The following is a 14796-nucleotide window of genomic DNA, read 5'->3' as shown; positions in this document are numbered from 1 at the left end:
TGCTTCATAACGTGAGAGGTTACCGTTATTATTTAGAAACCAATACATGTTTAAAATGGACGAATGCCTGCTGCTGCAAAGATAGTTCTGTTTTTCCCATCCTCTCCCCATCCCAGCCTGTTTGTGAACTTTTTCAAGCCCAAGTGTGGGCCTTTCCGTGTGTCCCTGCTCTGGCATCCAGCATCCATGAGTCCAAGAGTGGACCCTTTTCATCTTCTTCCAAGACACCAACAGACTTCTGCATATGACAAAGACAAGGACTATCACGGTCTGGGGCTGTGCAACCACATAGCTTGTCTGCCCGAGATAAAAAGTGAGAATAACCAGGGTCTCACCTGCTCTATTGTCACAGTAATGTGAAGCAGTATATAGTATTTTACTTCCCCACTGTAAGCTATATGAGAAGGACTGGGGTGGGGTGGGGGGAAGAGGATGGGACAAGTTGGTGCACTCCAAGAACAGAACAGAAAAGAGGGGCAGCCCTGTTACATGTAAATATGTCATCAGACAAACCTTTGAAAGTGTGAAAATATATACATACATATGAGCTGTTATAGGGCTCCATGTTAATTCCAAAGGGAACATTTAACAGAGTGAAGGTCATTCCCAACCACTCATCTTTTCTTGAATTCATCAGGTATCACCATCTCCCAGTCTAGAAAGACATCTGCTCCATGTCTGAGCTCTCAGAGCTCCCTCTGCTCCTGGGATCTCCTGGGAGAGCTCTCTATGGTAGAGGTAGGGACCAGGAGCCCTTCTCCACCCCTATCCCCACCATCACCTTTTTGTTAATTCAAATCAGCATCATTCAAGTGAGCTCACAGCAATGACCACAGCCGCACTAACAGGTGTTATTAAAAGAAATTTAATAATCTTAATTAAAAACTCTTAACAGCGAATTCTGTCACAGGCCTTGGCAGCTGGAAGCAACTCCAGGGGCATGCCCCTTTGGGATGTGGTTGAGCCATGGTCTCAGACACAAGGTCCACCACTGCCGCGTGGTGAGGAGCTACCTGGAAGTTACTTCAATACAATATCAAAGATCCGCGAGGATTTTTTTTTTAAAAAAGTTTTAAATATATTAGACTCTCTTGATTGCCATTTTTACACAAAGCTGCTGATACAGTATACAGAGTTGTAACTTTGTTTTCACATAAAATACATTTTTCTTAAGTGTTCTCTGTACATCAGTGGCTTCTGGTCTGGTGAATTATTGCGGAGGGCTGGGGGTCTGCAGACTTTTCCTGGGTGCGCAGAGCCAGACCCCGCACTGTGGCACTTGCAATGCCCATGGGAAGCAGGCCCTCTGGCCAACAAGAGACTCCTGTCAAGGAGAGGGCTACAGCTCCTGGCAAAGGAGGTCACTTCTGTGGAGTCAACCACTGACCACATGACCCATTGCTCTTATATGCCCTGGGGGAGGGGTAGCTGTCCCCAGGCTACAATAGCAAGAGTTAAATACAGTCCTTCTGGGCATCTTGTAAGGAGCACCCTTCTGGAAAGTGCCCCAGTATCCTGCTCTGGGAAAGCAAGTGGGAGAGAGAGCTCAAGATCAAAAGGTATCTGACACCAATAACCAAATGGTCTCATGTTATTACAAAGCCAGCAAACTGGGGTGGGGTAGGACAGGGGACACACCCTTGTTAACTTTTCTAAGCCCATTGAAATTGATCAAACAGTGCAGAACAGTTTCATCAATGCCGCATATTTGATGGAGAATTACATCCTGAAGTCTTCATTACATTAGGTACAGGTCTGAGGTTCATTCACCTTCCCTGAGCTACTGGCTGGAAACTCACTATCTAGTGATAGACACCAATTTTCAATTGTTTGGGGCATAGGGTGGGAACAAGGGCAGGGCTCATGGTGAGCCATGTGGCACATGCTTTGGAGGTAGCCTCCTTTAATCTGTCAGGAACTGCCCCCAGACCTGGGTCTATGTGGGAGCTGGGCAGCTGGTCGACCTTGCCAGCTTTCTCCCGGCTCCTTGATCCACACCTGCCAGGAAGAGAGGCGGACTCATGAGGAAAGGCTTCAATGTTAAAGGAGAAGCTCCTTTTCCTCCCATTATCCATGGGTGGGGCAGAAGGACTCCGTAATAAATGAGCAAAAATGAGCCAGAGACAATGAGTTTAAGAAGCTGAGATGCATTTGGCAGCAAATTCCAGATTTCTTGTTCTTCTAGATGCTGACCTCAAACTGCTTTTATACAGTGTCCCAAAGATACTGGCCTGAGGCGGCTATCCCTAAAAGCCCCAGATGGACTTGGGATGCTGTCTGCCTGGAACCCAAGATCCGACAGGTGCATTTAGTGGCAAACATTATCCAGGGGTGGCCATGACAGTGGTTTCCCAGCTAGAAGGATTCATACTCTATGGATTTTAGGAGCTGAAAAGCAAAGGGATGTGAACCAGGATGCAGTCACTGTCTCAGGTGAATTGAATGGGGCTGCTGATACTCCTGGTCCTCAAGAGATGAAAACTGTAAAGAGCGGTCTCCTCACTCTGTCTTGTTCGTCCTTTATCCCCAAACCTAACATAGTGCTTGGTGTGTTGCAACTGCTCCACAAACTGCATGAGTGAATAAATGAATGACCCTGGCCCCAACTTGTCCCTCATCACCCAAGAGACCCACAGGGAAACTTCCCCAGGTACTTGAAGCTCTAACAGGGAATGGTTTATCCCCGACTGAAAACACGAGCTAATGCCCAAGAGTCTGCAGTTGGCTCCTGCCAGGGAATCAGGCGGGATTCCCAGTCCTCTGGGTGGGAGAGGAATGGCCCAGGAGGCAGGAAGCAAGGGGGAAGCAGGGAATCCAGAGGGCTCAGAGTGGGCAATAAGTGCCTTCAGTCTCTGGCCCCTGAGCAAACAGATCTGAAAACCTGCACAGCTCTCTCCTAGGAGTGTGTGGCTTCCCTCGGCACTCCCCAGCTTGCTACTTAAGTTGGCTTAAGAAGAATTGCAGTGTCAGTCTGATCTGAACACTGTTTTAAAGCCAAAGGTACATATGTTTTGTTTCATCCCTGTCCTGCTCCGGCCATAGGCTGAGATGATGCAGAGGCTGCCCCCAGACCCCAGGGATGTGGGAGGCATGACGCCCACCTGCCTGCAGTCTCCTGACCTGCCCCTCCACCCTAGACTGTTCGGGCGTTGGGGTGGGAGTGGCCTGGTGCTGTGACTCTCCCTGCATCCAGGAGCCACCAGGGGCGCAATGACTCCCCTGAGTCCCTGCTCTCCAGCCCAACTGCCCTGCCCCTGGTAAAGCATCAGCCAGGTCCCTTGGGATCCAGCTCCCCCTCTGGGCTAGGGGAGCCATGGGGGCCACAGTGGGGGACTGGGACTGACAAACAGCAGCCCCATTACTAGGGTGGCGGCACAAGGAGGCTCCTCCAGCCCCAGCCCCCTGGCCCAAGTGCCCCTCGGAGAGAATTTCTCAAAGGCTCAGAAAGAAGAGGGTTAAAGGGAACCCAGATTTGTCTCCCAAATCCCAGAATCTGGACCTAAGGGGCCCCTTCAGAGCTCTAAGGAGGTAGTTTTAGGACCAGTGAAAGGCGCACAGGGCAGGGAACAAACCTGCAGCTTGTGAATTACACCAACAGGTTTTGGATGAGCCTTTGGACAGCACCCAACTCATGGGCAACAATTTCAAAGGGGCTCATGAGAGAATGCAGTGGAGAGGGGACAAGCAGCCTGCCCCTCATGGTCCTCCCTCTCCAGCATCAGGGAGACAGGGGCTATGAAACTGTAGAGCTGGAGTGAGACCCAACTCCAGCCCCACCACTGCATGGATTCACTCTCCTGAATGCAGCACAGAGAGTTGGCCACGGGCACCTTGGGTTTGCAGCCTTGTGACGTCACCACTCCGGGAGCAGGCTGGGAGCCCCTGGGCCAGGCGGAAACTCACAAGGGCCAACTGGAAAACTTGTGGCACTGAGCACTCTAGAAAAGGCAAGCCGGGCCGGGGTCCTGAGCATTCACTCTGGGAGGGGTGTGGGCCCCAGCAGCCCCTCACTGCTCATTCTGATGGCTCAGTCTGAGGGGGCTGGCTGAGTTTGGCTGGAGCAAAACCTGAAGCCATCTGAATATTTACAAAGATCAGCCAGGATGCTGCGCTCTGTCGCGGTTAACAGAGATGTTTGTAGAAATTAACAACACGAACTCATCCCTCACCTCAGAAAAGCCCTTCAACTGAAGCACCTCATTTAGCTTCACTTTTCCAACCCCCGTTGGTAAAACCTAGCACTTGTGATGCTATCCATGAAAGAAAGCAAATTCAGTTACCTCTTGCCTAGTTTTACAGCCTAAAATAATTCTTTTACCAAATGCACTTTGGGAAACACTAACTTTGCTCCCCCTCCCCCTCCACTTGTTGATATTTTCACCCAAGAGCAAAATGTGATTTGGAATGGAATAGCCTGGTCTTCGACCTCAGCCCCTGGGTAGTCACACAGCTGGCCCCTCACCTGGGCAAGGCTGTGGGGAGCAGGCCTGTATCCATCTCATCGACCCCATGGATGCATGGCTCCCTGTGAACACAGAGAGGACACCCTGCTCCTGCCAGATGTGGATGGTGGCCCAGACCCTGGTATGACTCTGGGCAGGTCTCAGCTGAGCAGGCCCCTCCCTTGCTAAAGCCATGTTGGCAGTGGTGATGAAACTCTGAAACGTAACTTCAATCCTCTTGGGCATAGCCCACAAATTCTCAGTCCCACCTGCTTCCCATGAGCCCAGCTGTGTCATTCCTACACATGTTGATTGAGCATGTGTGTGAGTGTGTGTTGACATGTGACAAGCAAGTACTGGTCCAGAGAAGCCTTTACCAATGACAGAACTGGAAATGCAGCCCGCCCTCCCAAAATCTGACAGCAGGGTGGGTCAGGAAGCCACGATGGGCCTTGTTTCTGATGGCAGACAATGCAGCAGGAAGCAGAACCGTGAGAAGTGGTGATGCTATGAGCAGCTGGGTGAGAGGTGGGGTCGGGGTTCCTCTGGAAAGCCGAGCCCACCTGCCCCCCAGCTGCCCTCTGATGCCTCCCCAGCCAGAGCTGCTGGGCTGGACTGGATTCCAGGGACCCCTCCCCAAAGCATTTCTCTCCTTGTCACACAGAGACTAGGAGATGCGGCAGCAGCCATGGACCTTCTCCTCCATCTCTTCTATGGGGGCCTTGAACTTCAAGAGCGGGGGATCTCCGCTGGTGACCGTGTAATACACCGAGGTCCCATTGCTGCTGTACGGTGAAGTTCTGCCTCCGATCAAGGGGGCCTTGCCTTCATTGCTGCTCTCGCCCACCCTGGCCATGCTGCTGCCCAGGTGGGTACTCAGGAAGGGGTGGCTAAGCAGCTTGGCTGCAGCCCGCTGCCGCTTCAGCTCCAGAAGCGTCTGGGGGCTCTGTTCCTTGTAGCCACTCCAGGGCGGGGGGGCATCGGCCACGCCAGGGCTGCCATAGGCCATGTTGTAATCGGGCACCTCATGCACTTTCCAGACGTCTCCGTTGGACAGTGCATACTGGTAGGTGCTGACCGGAGCCCGGAGGCCATTCTCAACAGGCATGTCCATTTCACTTCGTGGGATCTTGGTAGAAAACTCAGAGAGCAGTACGGGCTTCTCCAACCTGGGATTCTAAGAGTGAGAAGGACAACATTACCAGCTGGCTGGAGGATCTGAACCCACTCCCCACTTGTACCTCTGCTGAGGGCATTATTGTTTGGACCTGTCCTCATCTGTTTTCCCTACCTGGGTAATAGGACCTCCATTTTCCTTTGGGGAAATCACCAATCTATGTGTTTTGGTAGAGCTGACCAACTCCCATCTTGCTCCAAGGGCTGGACCATGACCCCAGGCCTGGCTGGTCAACATCCTCGCTATAGGAATTGGTTTAGGGATGGGTTCTTGACCGAAATTGGTTCAATGAAAGTCAACCCTGGAACTTTTGCTACAATGATTGGGAAAGAGAAGTTCTGTCTCTGCAGGAACCGTGGGTAGTAAGAATGAAGTAAGCTGGGGACCAGGGAGACACCATGTCAAAGGGTCTGCTTTACGGTGAAGGCGGCTTGAAGGAAGACTGAAAGACAGAGGGAGCGTCCCGATGATGTGCTTTGAGCCCCTGGATCCAGCTGGTCCCAGACTTTTTAGTTACATGAACCAATAAATTCCTTTTTTGTGAAAGCCAATTTTAGTTGGGTTTTTGGTCACTTGTAATCCTTCCTCTGTATTCCCAGCATATGTCCACTCCAAATGGCAGAGAGTCTTACCCAGAGATCCTTTATACCCATAATCCCTGGATAACAAGACCCTTAAAAGTAGCTGCTACCTAGAAACTATAAACTAAAAGGTAGATACGTCCGACAATAACAAAAATGTAAAGCATAGCAAAAATCACCATAAACAAAGTCAAAAGATGCATGAAGAGACTGGAAAAATATTTGCAACATATATGACAGAAAAGGGACCAATTTCCTAAATATATAAAGAGTTCTTAAGAGTCCATTTAAAAAAGCCCAACCACCCAACAGAAAAAAAAGGCAAAACACATTAATATGCAGCTCACAGAAAAATATATATAGATATATATACCACATATAAACGTAGGAAAAATATTCAACCTCCCTAATATTAATGTTATAAAAACTAAAACAACCAAGTAGCATGACCAATATTTTAAAAGTGTGTGATTACTCACTGTTGGTAAGGGTGTGGAGAAATGGGTAGGCATAAACTGCCACAACCTCTTCGGAGGACAGTATCACATCATCAGAAAAAAATTTTTTTTTAAGAAAGAATGTACACCTTGCCCCAGCAAGCTCAGGGGATATGCTCCCTAAGGGGAGCAAAGCCTGAAAGTCATCGTTAGGCAGGTGGGGAAATTATGGCAAGTACTTGTTCTGGAATGTTCTGCAGCTGGTAAGAAGAATGAAGACAATCTTTATGTGCTGACTCGTGATTCCAAGAATCTCTATTTCTGGGAAAGAGCTCCAAGAAATACAAAATTAGGTTAAAATACGGTAAGGTGGGGGGCACTTGCCATAGCAAGCTTCCATTTGTTTGTTTCTTCTTTTTCTTTAATGGCTCCTTCTGAACTATACAGGCAGACTGAGGCCACATGGTTGGGGGTGGGAGGGAAGAACAGATCCTTGATGGTCTAAGTCAGTGCTTCTCAAACTTTCATGTGCACATGAGTCTCCTGGGGCTCTGGTTAAAATGTGTATTCTGACTCACTAGATCGGGGTCGGGACCTGAATTTCAGCATTTCTAACAAGTTTCTGCCCATGCCTGAGTAGCAGGGACCTAAGACACTGATTCTCAACCTTGGATGCACACTGGAATCATCTGAGGGTTCAAAACATATACAACGCCAATCTGACAAGGCTACATACTGTGTATGTCCAACTCTATGACAATCTGGAAAAGGCAAAACTGTGGAGACAGTAACAAGATCGGTGGCTGCCAGAGGGTGGGGGAGGGATGAATATGTGGAGCACTGGGGATTTCGGGGGCAGTGAAAGTATTCGGTATGACACTTTAACCATGGCTACATGACATTATACATTTCTCAAAAGCCAGAGAATGTACAACACAGAACCCTAATGGACTTCAGTTAATAATAAGGTATCAATATTGGCTCATCAATGATAATATATGTACAACACTAATGCAAGATGTTAATAATAGTGGAAACTGGGGGACACAATCGGGGGTGGGGTATATATATATATATATATGAACTGTCTGTACTTTCCACTCATTTTTCTGTAAACATGAAACTGCTCAAAAAAATCAAGTCTAGGTGCTGGCCCTGTGGCCGAGTGGTTAAATTCACACGCTCCGCTGCAGGCTGCCCAGTGTTTCGTTGGTTCGAATCCTGGGCGTGGACATGGCACTACTCATCAAGCCACGCTGAGGCAGCGTCCCACATGCCACAACTAGAAGGACCCCCAATGAAGAATATACAACTATGTACCAGGGGTCTTTGGGGAGAAAAAGGAAAAAAAAAAAATCAAGTCTATTAATTTAAAAAAATACATAAATACAATGCCTAGGTCCCAAGCCCAGAGATTCTGATTTAATCAGTCTGGTTGCAGCCTGGACAACAGGATTTTAAAAAAACACAAAAATGAAAACACCTCCCCAGGTAATTTTCTTGCACAGTTTAGATCGTGAAGCGCTATTTGAAGAGATGGGGCTATCTCGTCACTGCTGTGCCTAGTACCCTGGAGTCAGCTCTGACGAAAGCATGTACCAGAGCCAGCCCCAGGGGCCAACAGGGCAGAATCTTGGCAGAAATGTGACTTGAGCATCAAGCTGAGCAAATATTCCCTTAGATAAGTGGTTCTCAAATTCCAACGTACACCAGAACCCCCTGGAGGGCCCTGGCCCCAGAGTTCATGATCCAGTACATCTGGGACAGAGCCTGAGACTCTGCATTTCTAAATTCCCAGGTGATGCTGATGCTGCTAGACCAGGGACCACACCTGGAGAATCTCTCCCTACCTTAGAGACCATCACATCCTTGCCAGCACCTAAAGCCTTGAAAGCAACAGGGAAGAAACAGGAAGGAACTTGGAGCTTTGTAGCTGTGTCCTGTGATCTCATTGTTTCCCCCGGGGCTGGGACAGGGGCCCTGGACCCTGACAGTTGCCCTGGAACTGGACTTCTGGGTACCTGGGGTGAGGACAGCCTGCTTCGGGCTATGCCATCTCTGTACCGTCCCTTCTCCTCCCCAGGCCTGAAGCCCCAGCCCCAGAGGCAAAGCTGCCCATCTGTTTGCCTTCACCTAACTCCCTACACACTGCAGCCTTGGTAAGAAAGCTCCAGAAAGTAACAACAACAAACTCAGGCCTGACTCAGGGTAGTTTCTGGCAGCCCCATCCCCCTACCCCATTCCCTATAGGGTTAATGATTTATGAGACTCCAGATCAAGCAGCACTTCTGGGAGCATCCTGGGGCCTGTGAGAGCTGAACAAACACAGGGACAAAGCAGGCATGGAGGGGGAGGAGCTGCTTCCATGAAGATTTCTTTAAGAATCTCAGTCTCTCCCACAAATTGGTTAAGGAAAAGAGAAACAACCAAACAACAACAACAAAAAAAGGCAAAAGAATAGATGGTGCACAAAAGAGAAAACCAAATGGCCAATAAGCACATGAAAAGGTGTTCAACATCATCCACCATCAGGGAAATACAAACTTAAAACGCAAGCTACACAGCAACCCCACCAGGACGGCTCAGATGAACGGGACTGACTCTATTTGTAAAAGTTCATTGAAAAGTTCATTTCAGATTTGTGTACTTTACTGTACATAAGTTACACCTCAACCACAAAGAAAAAAATAAATAAAGCATAGCTGAGAGGCATCTGAAATGTGGTTTGATTTCACTCTATAACTCTTTTCTCCCCAAGCCCCAAGCTTAGGGACTAGGCGGGACAAAGTCTTCAGTGTGCCCGCTCCATCCCAGACAGCGTCTTTCAAGGGGATTCCCTTCCGAAGCCACTGTCACTCCTGCTGGTGAGACAAGCCCACTTGTGACCTCCCTGTTCACATGGGGAAGCAGGGTCCCACTGAGCCATGCGGGCACGCTGGGCAGATAATCCCTTTGCATCCCTCCAAAGCAATGCTCTCTAGAAACGTTTCCAGCTGCTCATTGAGTGATGGAAGAACCAAAAAGGCAGACCACGGCGGGTATGGTCAGCCTCTCCCTTCTTGTCCCCACCAATTCTGCAATGGCCCCAAACTTGCTTGCCCCACTCAGCAAGACAGCAGCCATGCCTGAGTGGGTCAAATAGTGTCCCCCACCAAATTCATGTCCACTCCACATCTCTGAATGTAACCTTATTTGGAAGCAGGGTCTCTGCAGGTGTAATTGGTTAAATTAAGATGAGGTCATACTGGATTGGAGTGGGTCCTAACCCAATGATTGTTGTCTTTCTAAGATGAGAAAACAGACACAGACACCCAGGAAGAAGGCCATGGGAAGTCAGAGGCAGAGAATGGACTCATGCTAGCAAAAGCCAAGGAAGGCCTGGGCGACCAGAAACCGGAAGAGCGGCATGGAACAGACTCCCCTTCACAGCCCCCAGAAGGAAGCAACCCTGGTGACACCTTGATTTTCAGACCTCTGGCCTCTGGAAGTATGAGAGAATAAATCTCTGACATGTTAAGCCACCAAGCTTGCAGTAATTAGTCCTAGGAAACTAACGCAACATCCCCTCAGGAAAGCAGTTTAATGCCCAGACCCCTGGCTCCTGCTGGAGCAGACTTCTTAGAGGTCCTACCAGCACCCTACTCAGGTTTTCAAAAGCTTTCTTCCAACCAGATGTGTTCTGGTAAACACAATTCTCAACATATTGTTATATTTTCCCCAAGAAAGTCTGAGTACCCTTAGCTCCCGGAGTGAGCCTCCCTCCTGGGAAGCCCAGGTCTAGATCTGCTGGAGCACAAGCAGGCACATGGCAGCCACTTGCTCTCTGTGGATTAGGAGACCCTACTGTCTGCCAAAGCTCTTGGCTCTGACTCAAACACACCCTAGGCTCGCCTCATTAGCTACAGGAGCCACCACCATCAGATGGGATCCAGCTGGTTTAAGGGCACTGCCCAGCTAACCTCCCTCTGAGGCAAGACCAGGCTGGGGCCCTGTCCTCCTTGCAAGGCAGTGGCTGACACTGGGGCAGAGCGTGAGGCCACTCACTGGGTCCTTATTCTCCTGGTCTGTCCTGGTCTCCCTGATGTCCCCATTGTATGTCGAGGTCCGCTGGTCTTCAGATGCACTCCGCTGCTGCCACAGTATGGCCTCGCCCTCATATTCCTTCCTGTACAGGTTGGTCCTGTCCGACAGGCTGGCTCGACGCACCACCTTCCTGAGGGGAGAGAGGGGGTGCTGGAGGGCTGTGCCTGGGCACCCCAGGCAGGAGCATGCATGGGACCTCTGGCAGCCCTCCCTGTGACTCACCCACGGCTGCCTGCACTGGACGTCCTCCGACTCAAGGATGACTTGTGCCTCAGCTGTGACTTCATGATCACGTCATGCTTGTGCTTTAGCTCCAGCAGCAGGACCTTGAACTCCTCCTCTTCACACAGGTCTGAAGGGGCAGAGGAGTCCACTGTGGCAGCAGTGCACGGGAGCTGCCACCCCAACCCACTGAAAACACCCAGAACCTTTTGGGGGCATGCAGGGAGGGGAGAAGACAATGCCAGCCTTATTTCCTGGGCTACAACCCAATGCTTAGAGGAGAATACAAACAGGAAGCCCAGGTTCCATGCACAATCACAACTCCTAAGGTTCCCAGCTACGACCAAAGGATTCATACACTTTTGATAGTTTCCAAGAAGAGTCATCAGCTCTCCACTGATACGAGAAGTATGAAGAGAAACAAGCAGGTACCCCATGTAGCCCAACAAGAAATTATGCAAAGATGCTGAAATCATATATCCCCACCCACTCAATCCACCTAATCCCTTCATACATCTATCAACCTATTCACTGAGCCAGCCATCCATCCATAGATTCATCCTCTACCCACTCATCCACTTATTCATCCATCCATCCATATTTCCACACATACATCCATATTTTCATCCACTTATCCACACATGTATCCAACTATCCATTTGTCCATCCATTCATCTGTCTTTTAGTCTATCATCCATTAATCTATTCATTCATCCATCCACCCATCCACACACCAATCCACCATCTATCCTGTATATTCATTAATTTATCCCTGTACCCACCAAAAAGTTGGTGAGTGCTTATGTGTGTACCAAGTGCTGTGTTGGACTTACCTATTGGCATCTCATCCATGGATGTCCTAGCACTAAGACTGGCTCCATGGGACACCAATAGCTCTGCCATCTGCATCTGAAACACAGGAAGAAAACCACGTTCCCCCTGCTCAGGACTCAGAAAGCCTAGGACGTGGAGAGAATGCCCAAGGCCTCCTAGGATGTGACCCAAAGAATTATGGGGCAAAGTTGATTTCCAGGGAAGGCTCTGGACCCTAGAGCCAGGAATCCTGGCAAATGCAATGGGCTTGACACCTCCTCCAGCATGACTGGGCCAGGTCAAGAGACAGAAGAAGGAGTCACTTGTAACTCTAGAGCTGTCAAGTATCTAAGGAGGGACTGCAAAAGCTGCAATCAGAGTTTTATATCTGGGAAACAAATTGAGCAACTACACAAAGCAGAAACACTGGGAATTTTCTAATTTGGCAGATTTGATTATTATCTTGTTAGGACACCACTTGTCAAACACTTTTGCAAACTCCCTAGGCCTTTTCATATTCCCCATGCTAGCTGTAGTCAACAGCTTAAGTGGGTCTCGCATTCTTTCGAATCAACTACTGGCCCAAAGAACAGCAGGTTGACCCTGTGCTGGCCTCCTTCACAGCCCTATGGGTGACAACTACCTGTCCCCAGAAGGCAGCTGCATGCAGGGGCTCCCAGCCATCCCAGTCCTTCACATCCACGCGCACTCCATGGTCCAGGAGGAGCTCAGCTGCCCGTAGGTATCCATTGGCTCCAGCTATGTGCAGCTGAAGGAGAGGAAAGAAGTGAGCATCCCCTATTGGAGATGGTCCTACATTTGGAGGGGGGTAGCCCCCCTCATTTGGAGTGGGGGATAGCCCTCTCTGACCCCAACCCAAGTCTCAGATCATTCTTGGGGCTAGTAGAATGGAACAGAATGAGGCAAAAACACCAGCCACATCGCAGAGGATTATTAAGTGTGCAATATGAACCTAGAAGGTAAGGCAGGGAGGAGAGCTCTTCTCCCTGTGGTTGGTCTTGGAGCCCCTCTGGTTAAGACAACAGCATTTATTGAGTCCCTACTATGCACCGAGCCCTATAGAAGGGGTCTCAAAGGTCCAATATGGTGGTTTTAAAATACGTCTACAAGTTCTTTAACATGCTTCCCTTTAAAAGATGGAGCTTAATTCCTTTCCCCTTGAATGTGGGCCAGAACAAGTGACTCTTTTCTAACAAAAAGGCTATTGTGAAACGGTAGTGTGCCATTTCTGAGATGAGGCCATAAAGGGCATTGCTGCTTCTACCTTATGGTCTCTTGGATCAATCACTCCAGGGGGAAGCAGCCACCATGTAGTAAGGACCCTTAAGCAGCCTGAAGGAGAGGTTCTAAGGAGGTGAGAAACTGAAGTCTCCTGCCAACAGCCAGCACTAACTTGCCAGCCGTGTGAGTGCGCCATCTTGAAAGTGGAACTTCCAGCCACAGTCAAGTCTTCAGATGACTACAGTCCTGTGCTGACATCTTGACTGCAACCTTATGAAAGACCCTAAGCCAGAGCACCCAGTTAAACTGTTCCCAATTCCTTGACCCACAAAAACTTTGTGAGATAACAAATATTTATTGTTATTTTAAGATGCTAAGTTTGGGGGTAGTTAATAGATAACCAATACATCCAATAAGGGAAAGCCTCATGTTGAGCCCCCAACTCTTCTACCTGGCACCATACAAGACCCCCACTGATGGGTGCCACTTTGCAGACATTAGTTGTCCCACTTGCTCGATCTCCCAGAAAATATATAAAATACTTAGCACATGAGGAACAATCAGTAAGTGGTTAATATTCTCAGAGAGCAGTAAATGATGACAAGGTGCACCATGGGACCAGACGAAGGAGCAAGAAGTAGATGAGGCAAAGAGAAACCCACTGCCAAGCTAAGGTGGGAGATAGAGATGAGAGCCCAAGGAAGCCAGCAGAAGCCCAGCTGGGAGGAAACCAGAGAAAACCAGAGGGCTCCAGGGGACTGAGATCTGGGGCAGTAGTGCCCCAGCCAGTGGGACAGAGAAGGCATGGCCCCAGGAAGTGGCCCTTCAGAACTCAGCCCAGATGGCCAGACGCTGCCACCTCCTGGGGTAAGGTTGCTGTAAGGTTCTAGCAAATGGAGGTTTTCCCTTATTTTTTAATTTGCAGAATAAACCCAGGGTATGATCTCGTACAGGTATACATGAAAATTAGTATAATTATTTGATTTATAAATGTCTGATGCTTGCCACTTGTAGAGAGTGCACCTGGCTGGCCAGCCAGACATTACAAAACTGTGGGGTCTAATACTTGGCTGGGAATAAAAAGGTATGACTGGGAGAGTGCTATTGTTAATGGTAATAATGATATTAATCACTAACATCTACTGAGAGTTTACAGACTCTGTGCTAAGCACCTCCACGCAGAATCTCATTTGGTCCCTCCAGCAACCCAGTGAGGAAGGTTCTGTTAGTATCCCCACTTTACTGGGAAGACCTGAGACCTGGTACATGCCCGGCCCATGTGGGTGTGGCCACCCTGAGGCCAGCCGAGCCCAAGAGGAGAAGATCTGTGTGTTTGGAGGGCCCAGCCACAGACCCAAAGGAGCCCCAGGCAGGGTGGGCAATGCTCTGGTTCAGCCTGGCCTTGACTTCATACTGCGGCATCCAATCCTACTACCTGACTTCATCCTTGAGCGCTGGGAGGAGAAGGTGATCTGAGGAGGGACCCAGGTAATAGAAAAAGGCATGAGGCAGAGGGTGTTGCTCAGGAACCAGGTGGGAGAAGCCCAGTTACCACACCTGAGCCAAGAGGTCAGGCCTGAGGAACTACAGGAAAACTTGGTACCTCTGAGCCCTACCTGGGGAGCTCAGGATTCTGAGACCTCTGAGGGCTCATGACTGGCATGGACCCCAAGCCTAGGGCAGGGTCCAGCCATCAGCAAGCGGTGGGGGGGGGGGGGGGGGGGGGGGGGGGGGGGGGCAGGAGCCCCCCCCCCCGTTTTTTTTTGGGGGGGGCGGGGCCCCCCTCCCCCCCCCTTCCC

General features: G+C 49.6%; 1 protein-coding gene across 3 annotated transcripts in view; it reads right to left on the bottom strand.

Moving 5' to 3' along the window:
• Positions 1-849: 849 nt before the first annotated feature.
• PPP1R16B (protein phosphatase 1 regulatory subunit 16B) overlaps positions 850-14796 on the bottom strand; it is a 98809-nt gene continuing 84862 nt past the window's right edge. For 2 of the 3 annotated variants that reach the window (XM_046679671.1, XM_046679672.1), the window contains exons 7-11: positions 12399-12524; positions 11776-11851; positions 10943-11072; positions 10682-10850; positions 850-5619 (exon numbers count right to left, since the gene is read on the bottom strand). In XM_046679671.1, coding sequence (XP_046535627.1) covers positions 5110-5619; positions 10682-10850; positions 10943-11072; positions 11776-11851; positions 12399-12524 — 1011 coding nt within the window. In that variant the 3' untranslated portion in view covers positions 850-5109. The remainder of the gene's footprint in view (positions 5620-10681; positions 10851-10942; positions 11073-11775; positions 11852-12398; positions 12525-14796) is intronic. The other variant, XM_046679673.1, reaches the window with a different exon arrangement.

Source organism: Equus quagga, chromosome 12 (genome assembly GCF_021613505.1).
Source record: "Equus quagga isolate Etosha38 chromosome 12, UCLA_HA_Equagga_1.0, whole genome shotgun sequence".
Lineage (NCBI taxonomy): Eukaryota > Metazoa > Chordata > Mammalia > Perissodactyla > Equidae > Equus > Equus quagga.
The sequence above is the reverse complement of the archived record's forward strand: the minus strand, read 5'-3'. Positions and strand labels throughout refer to the sequence as shown.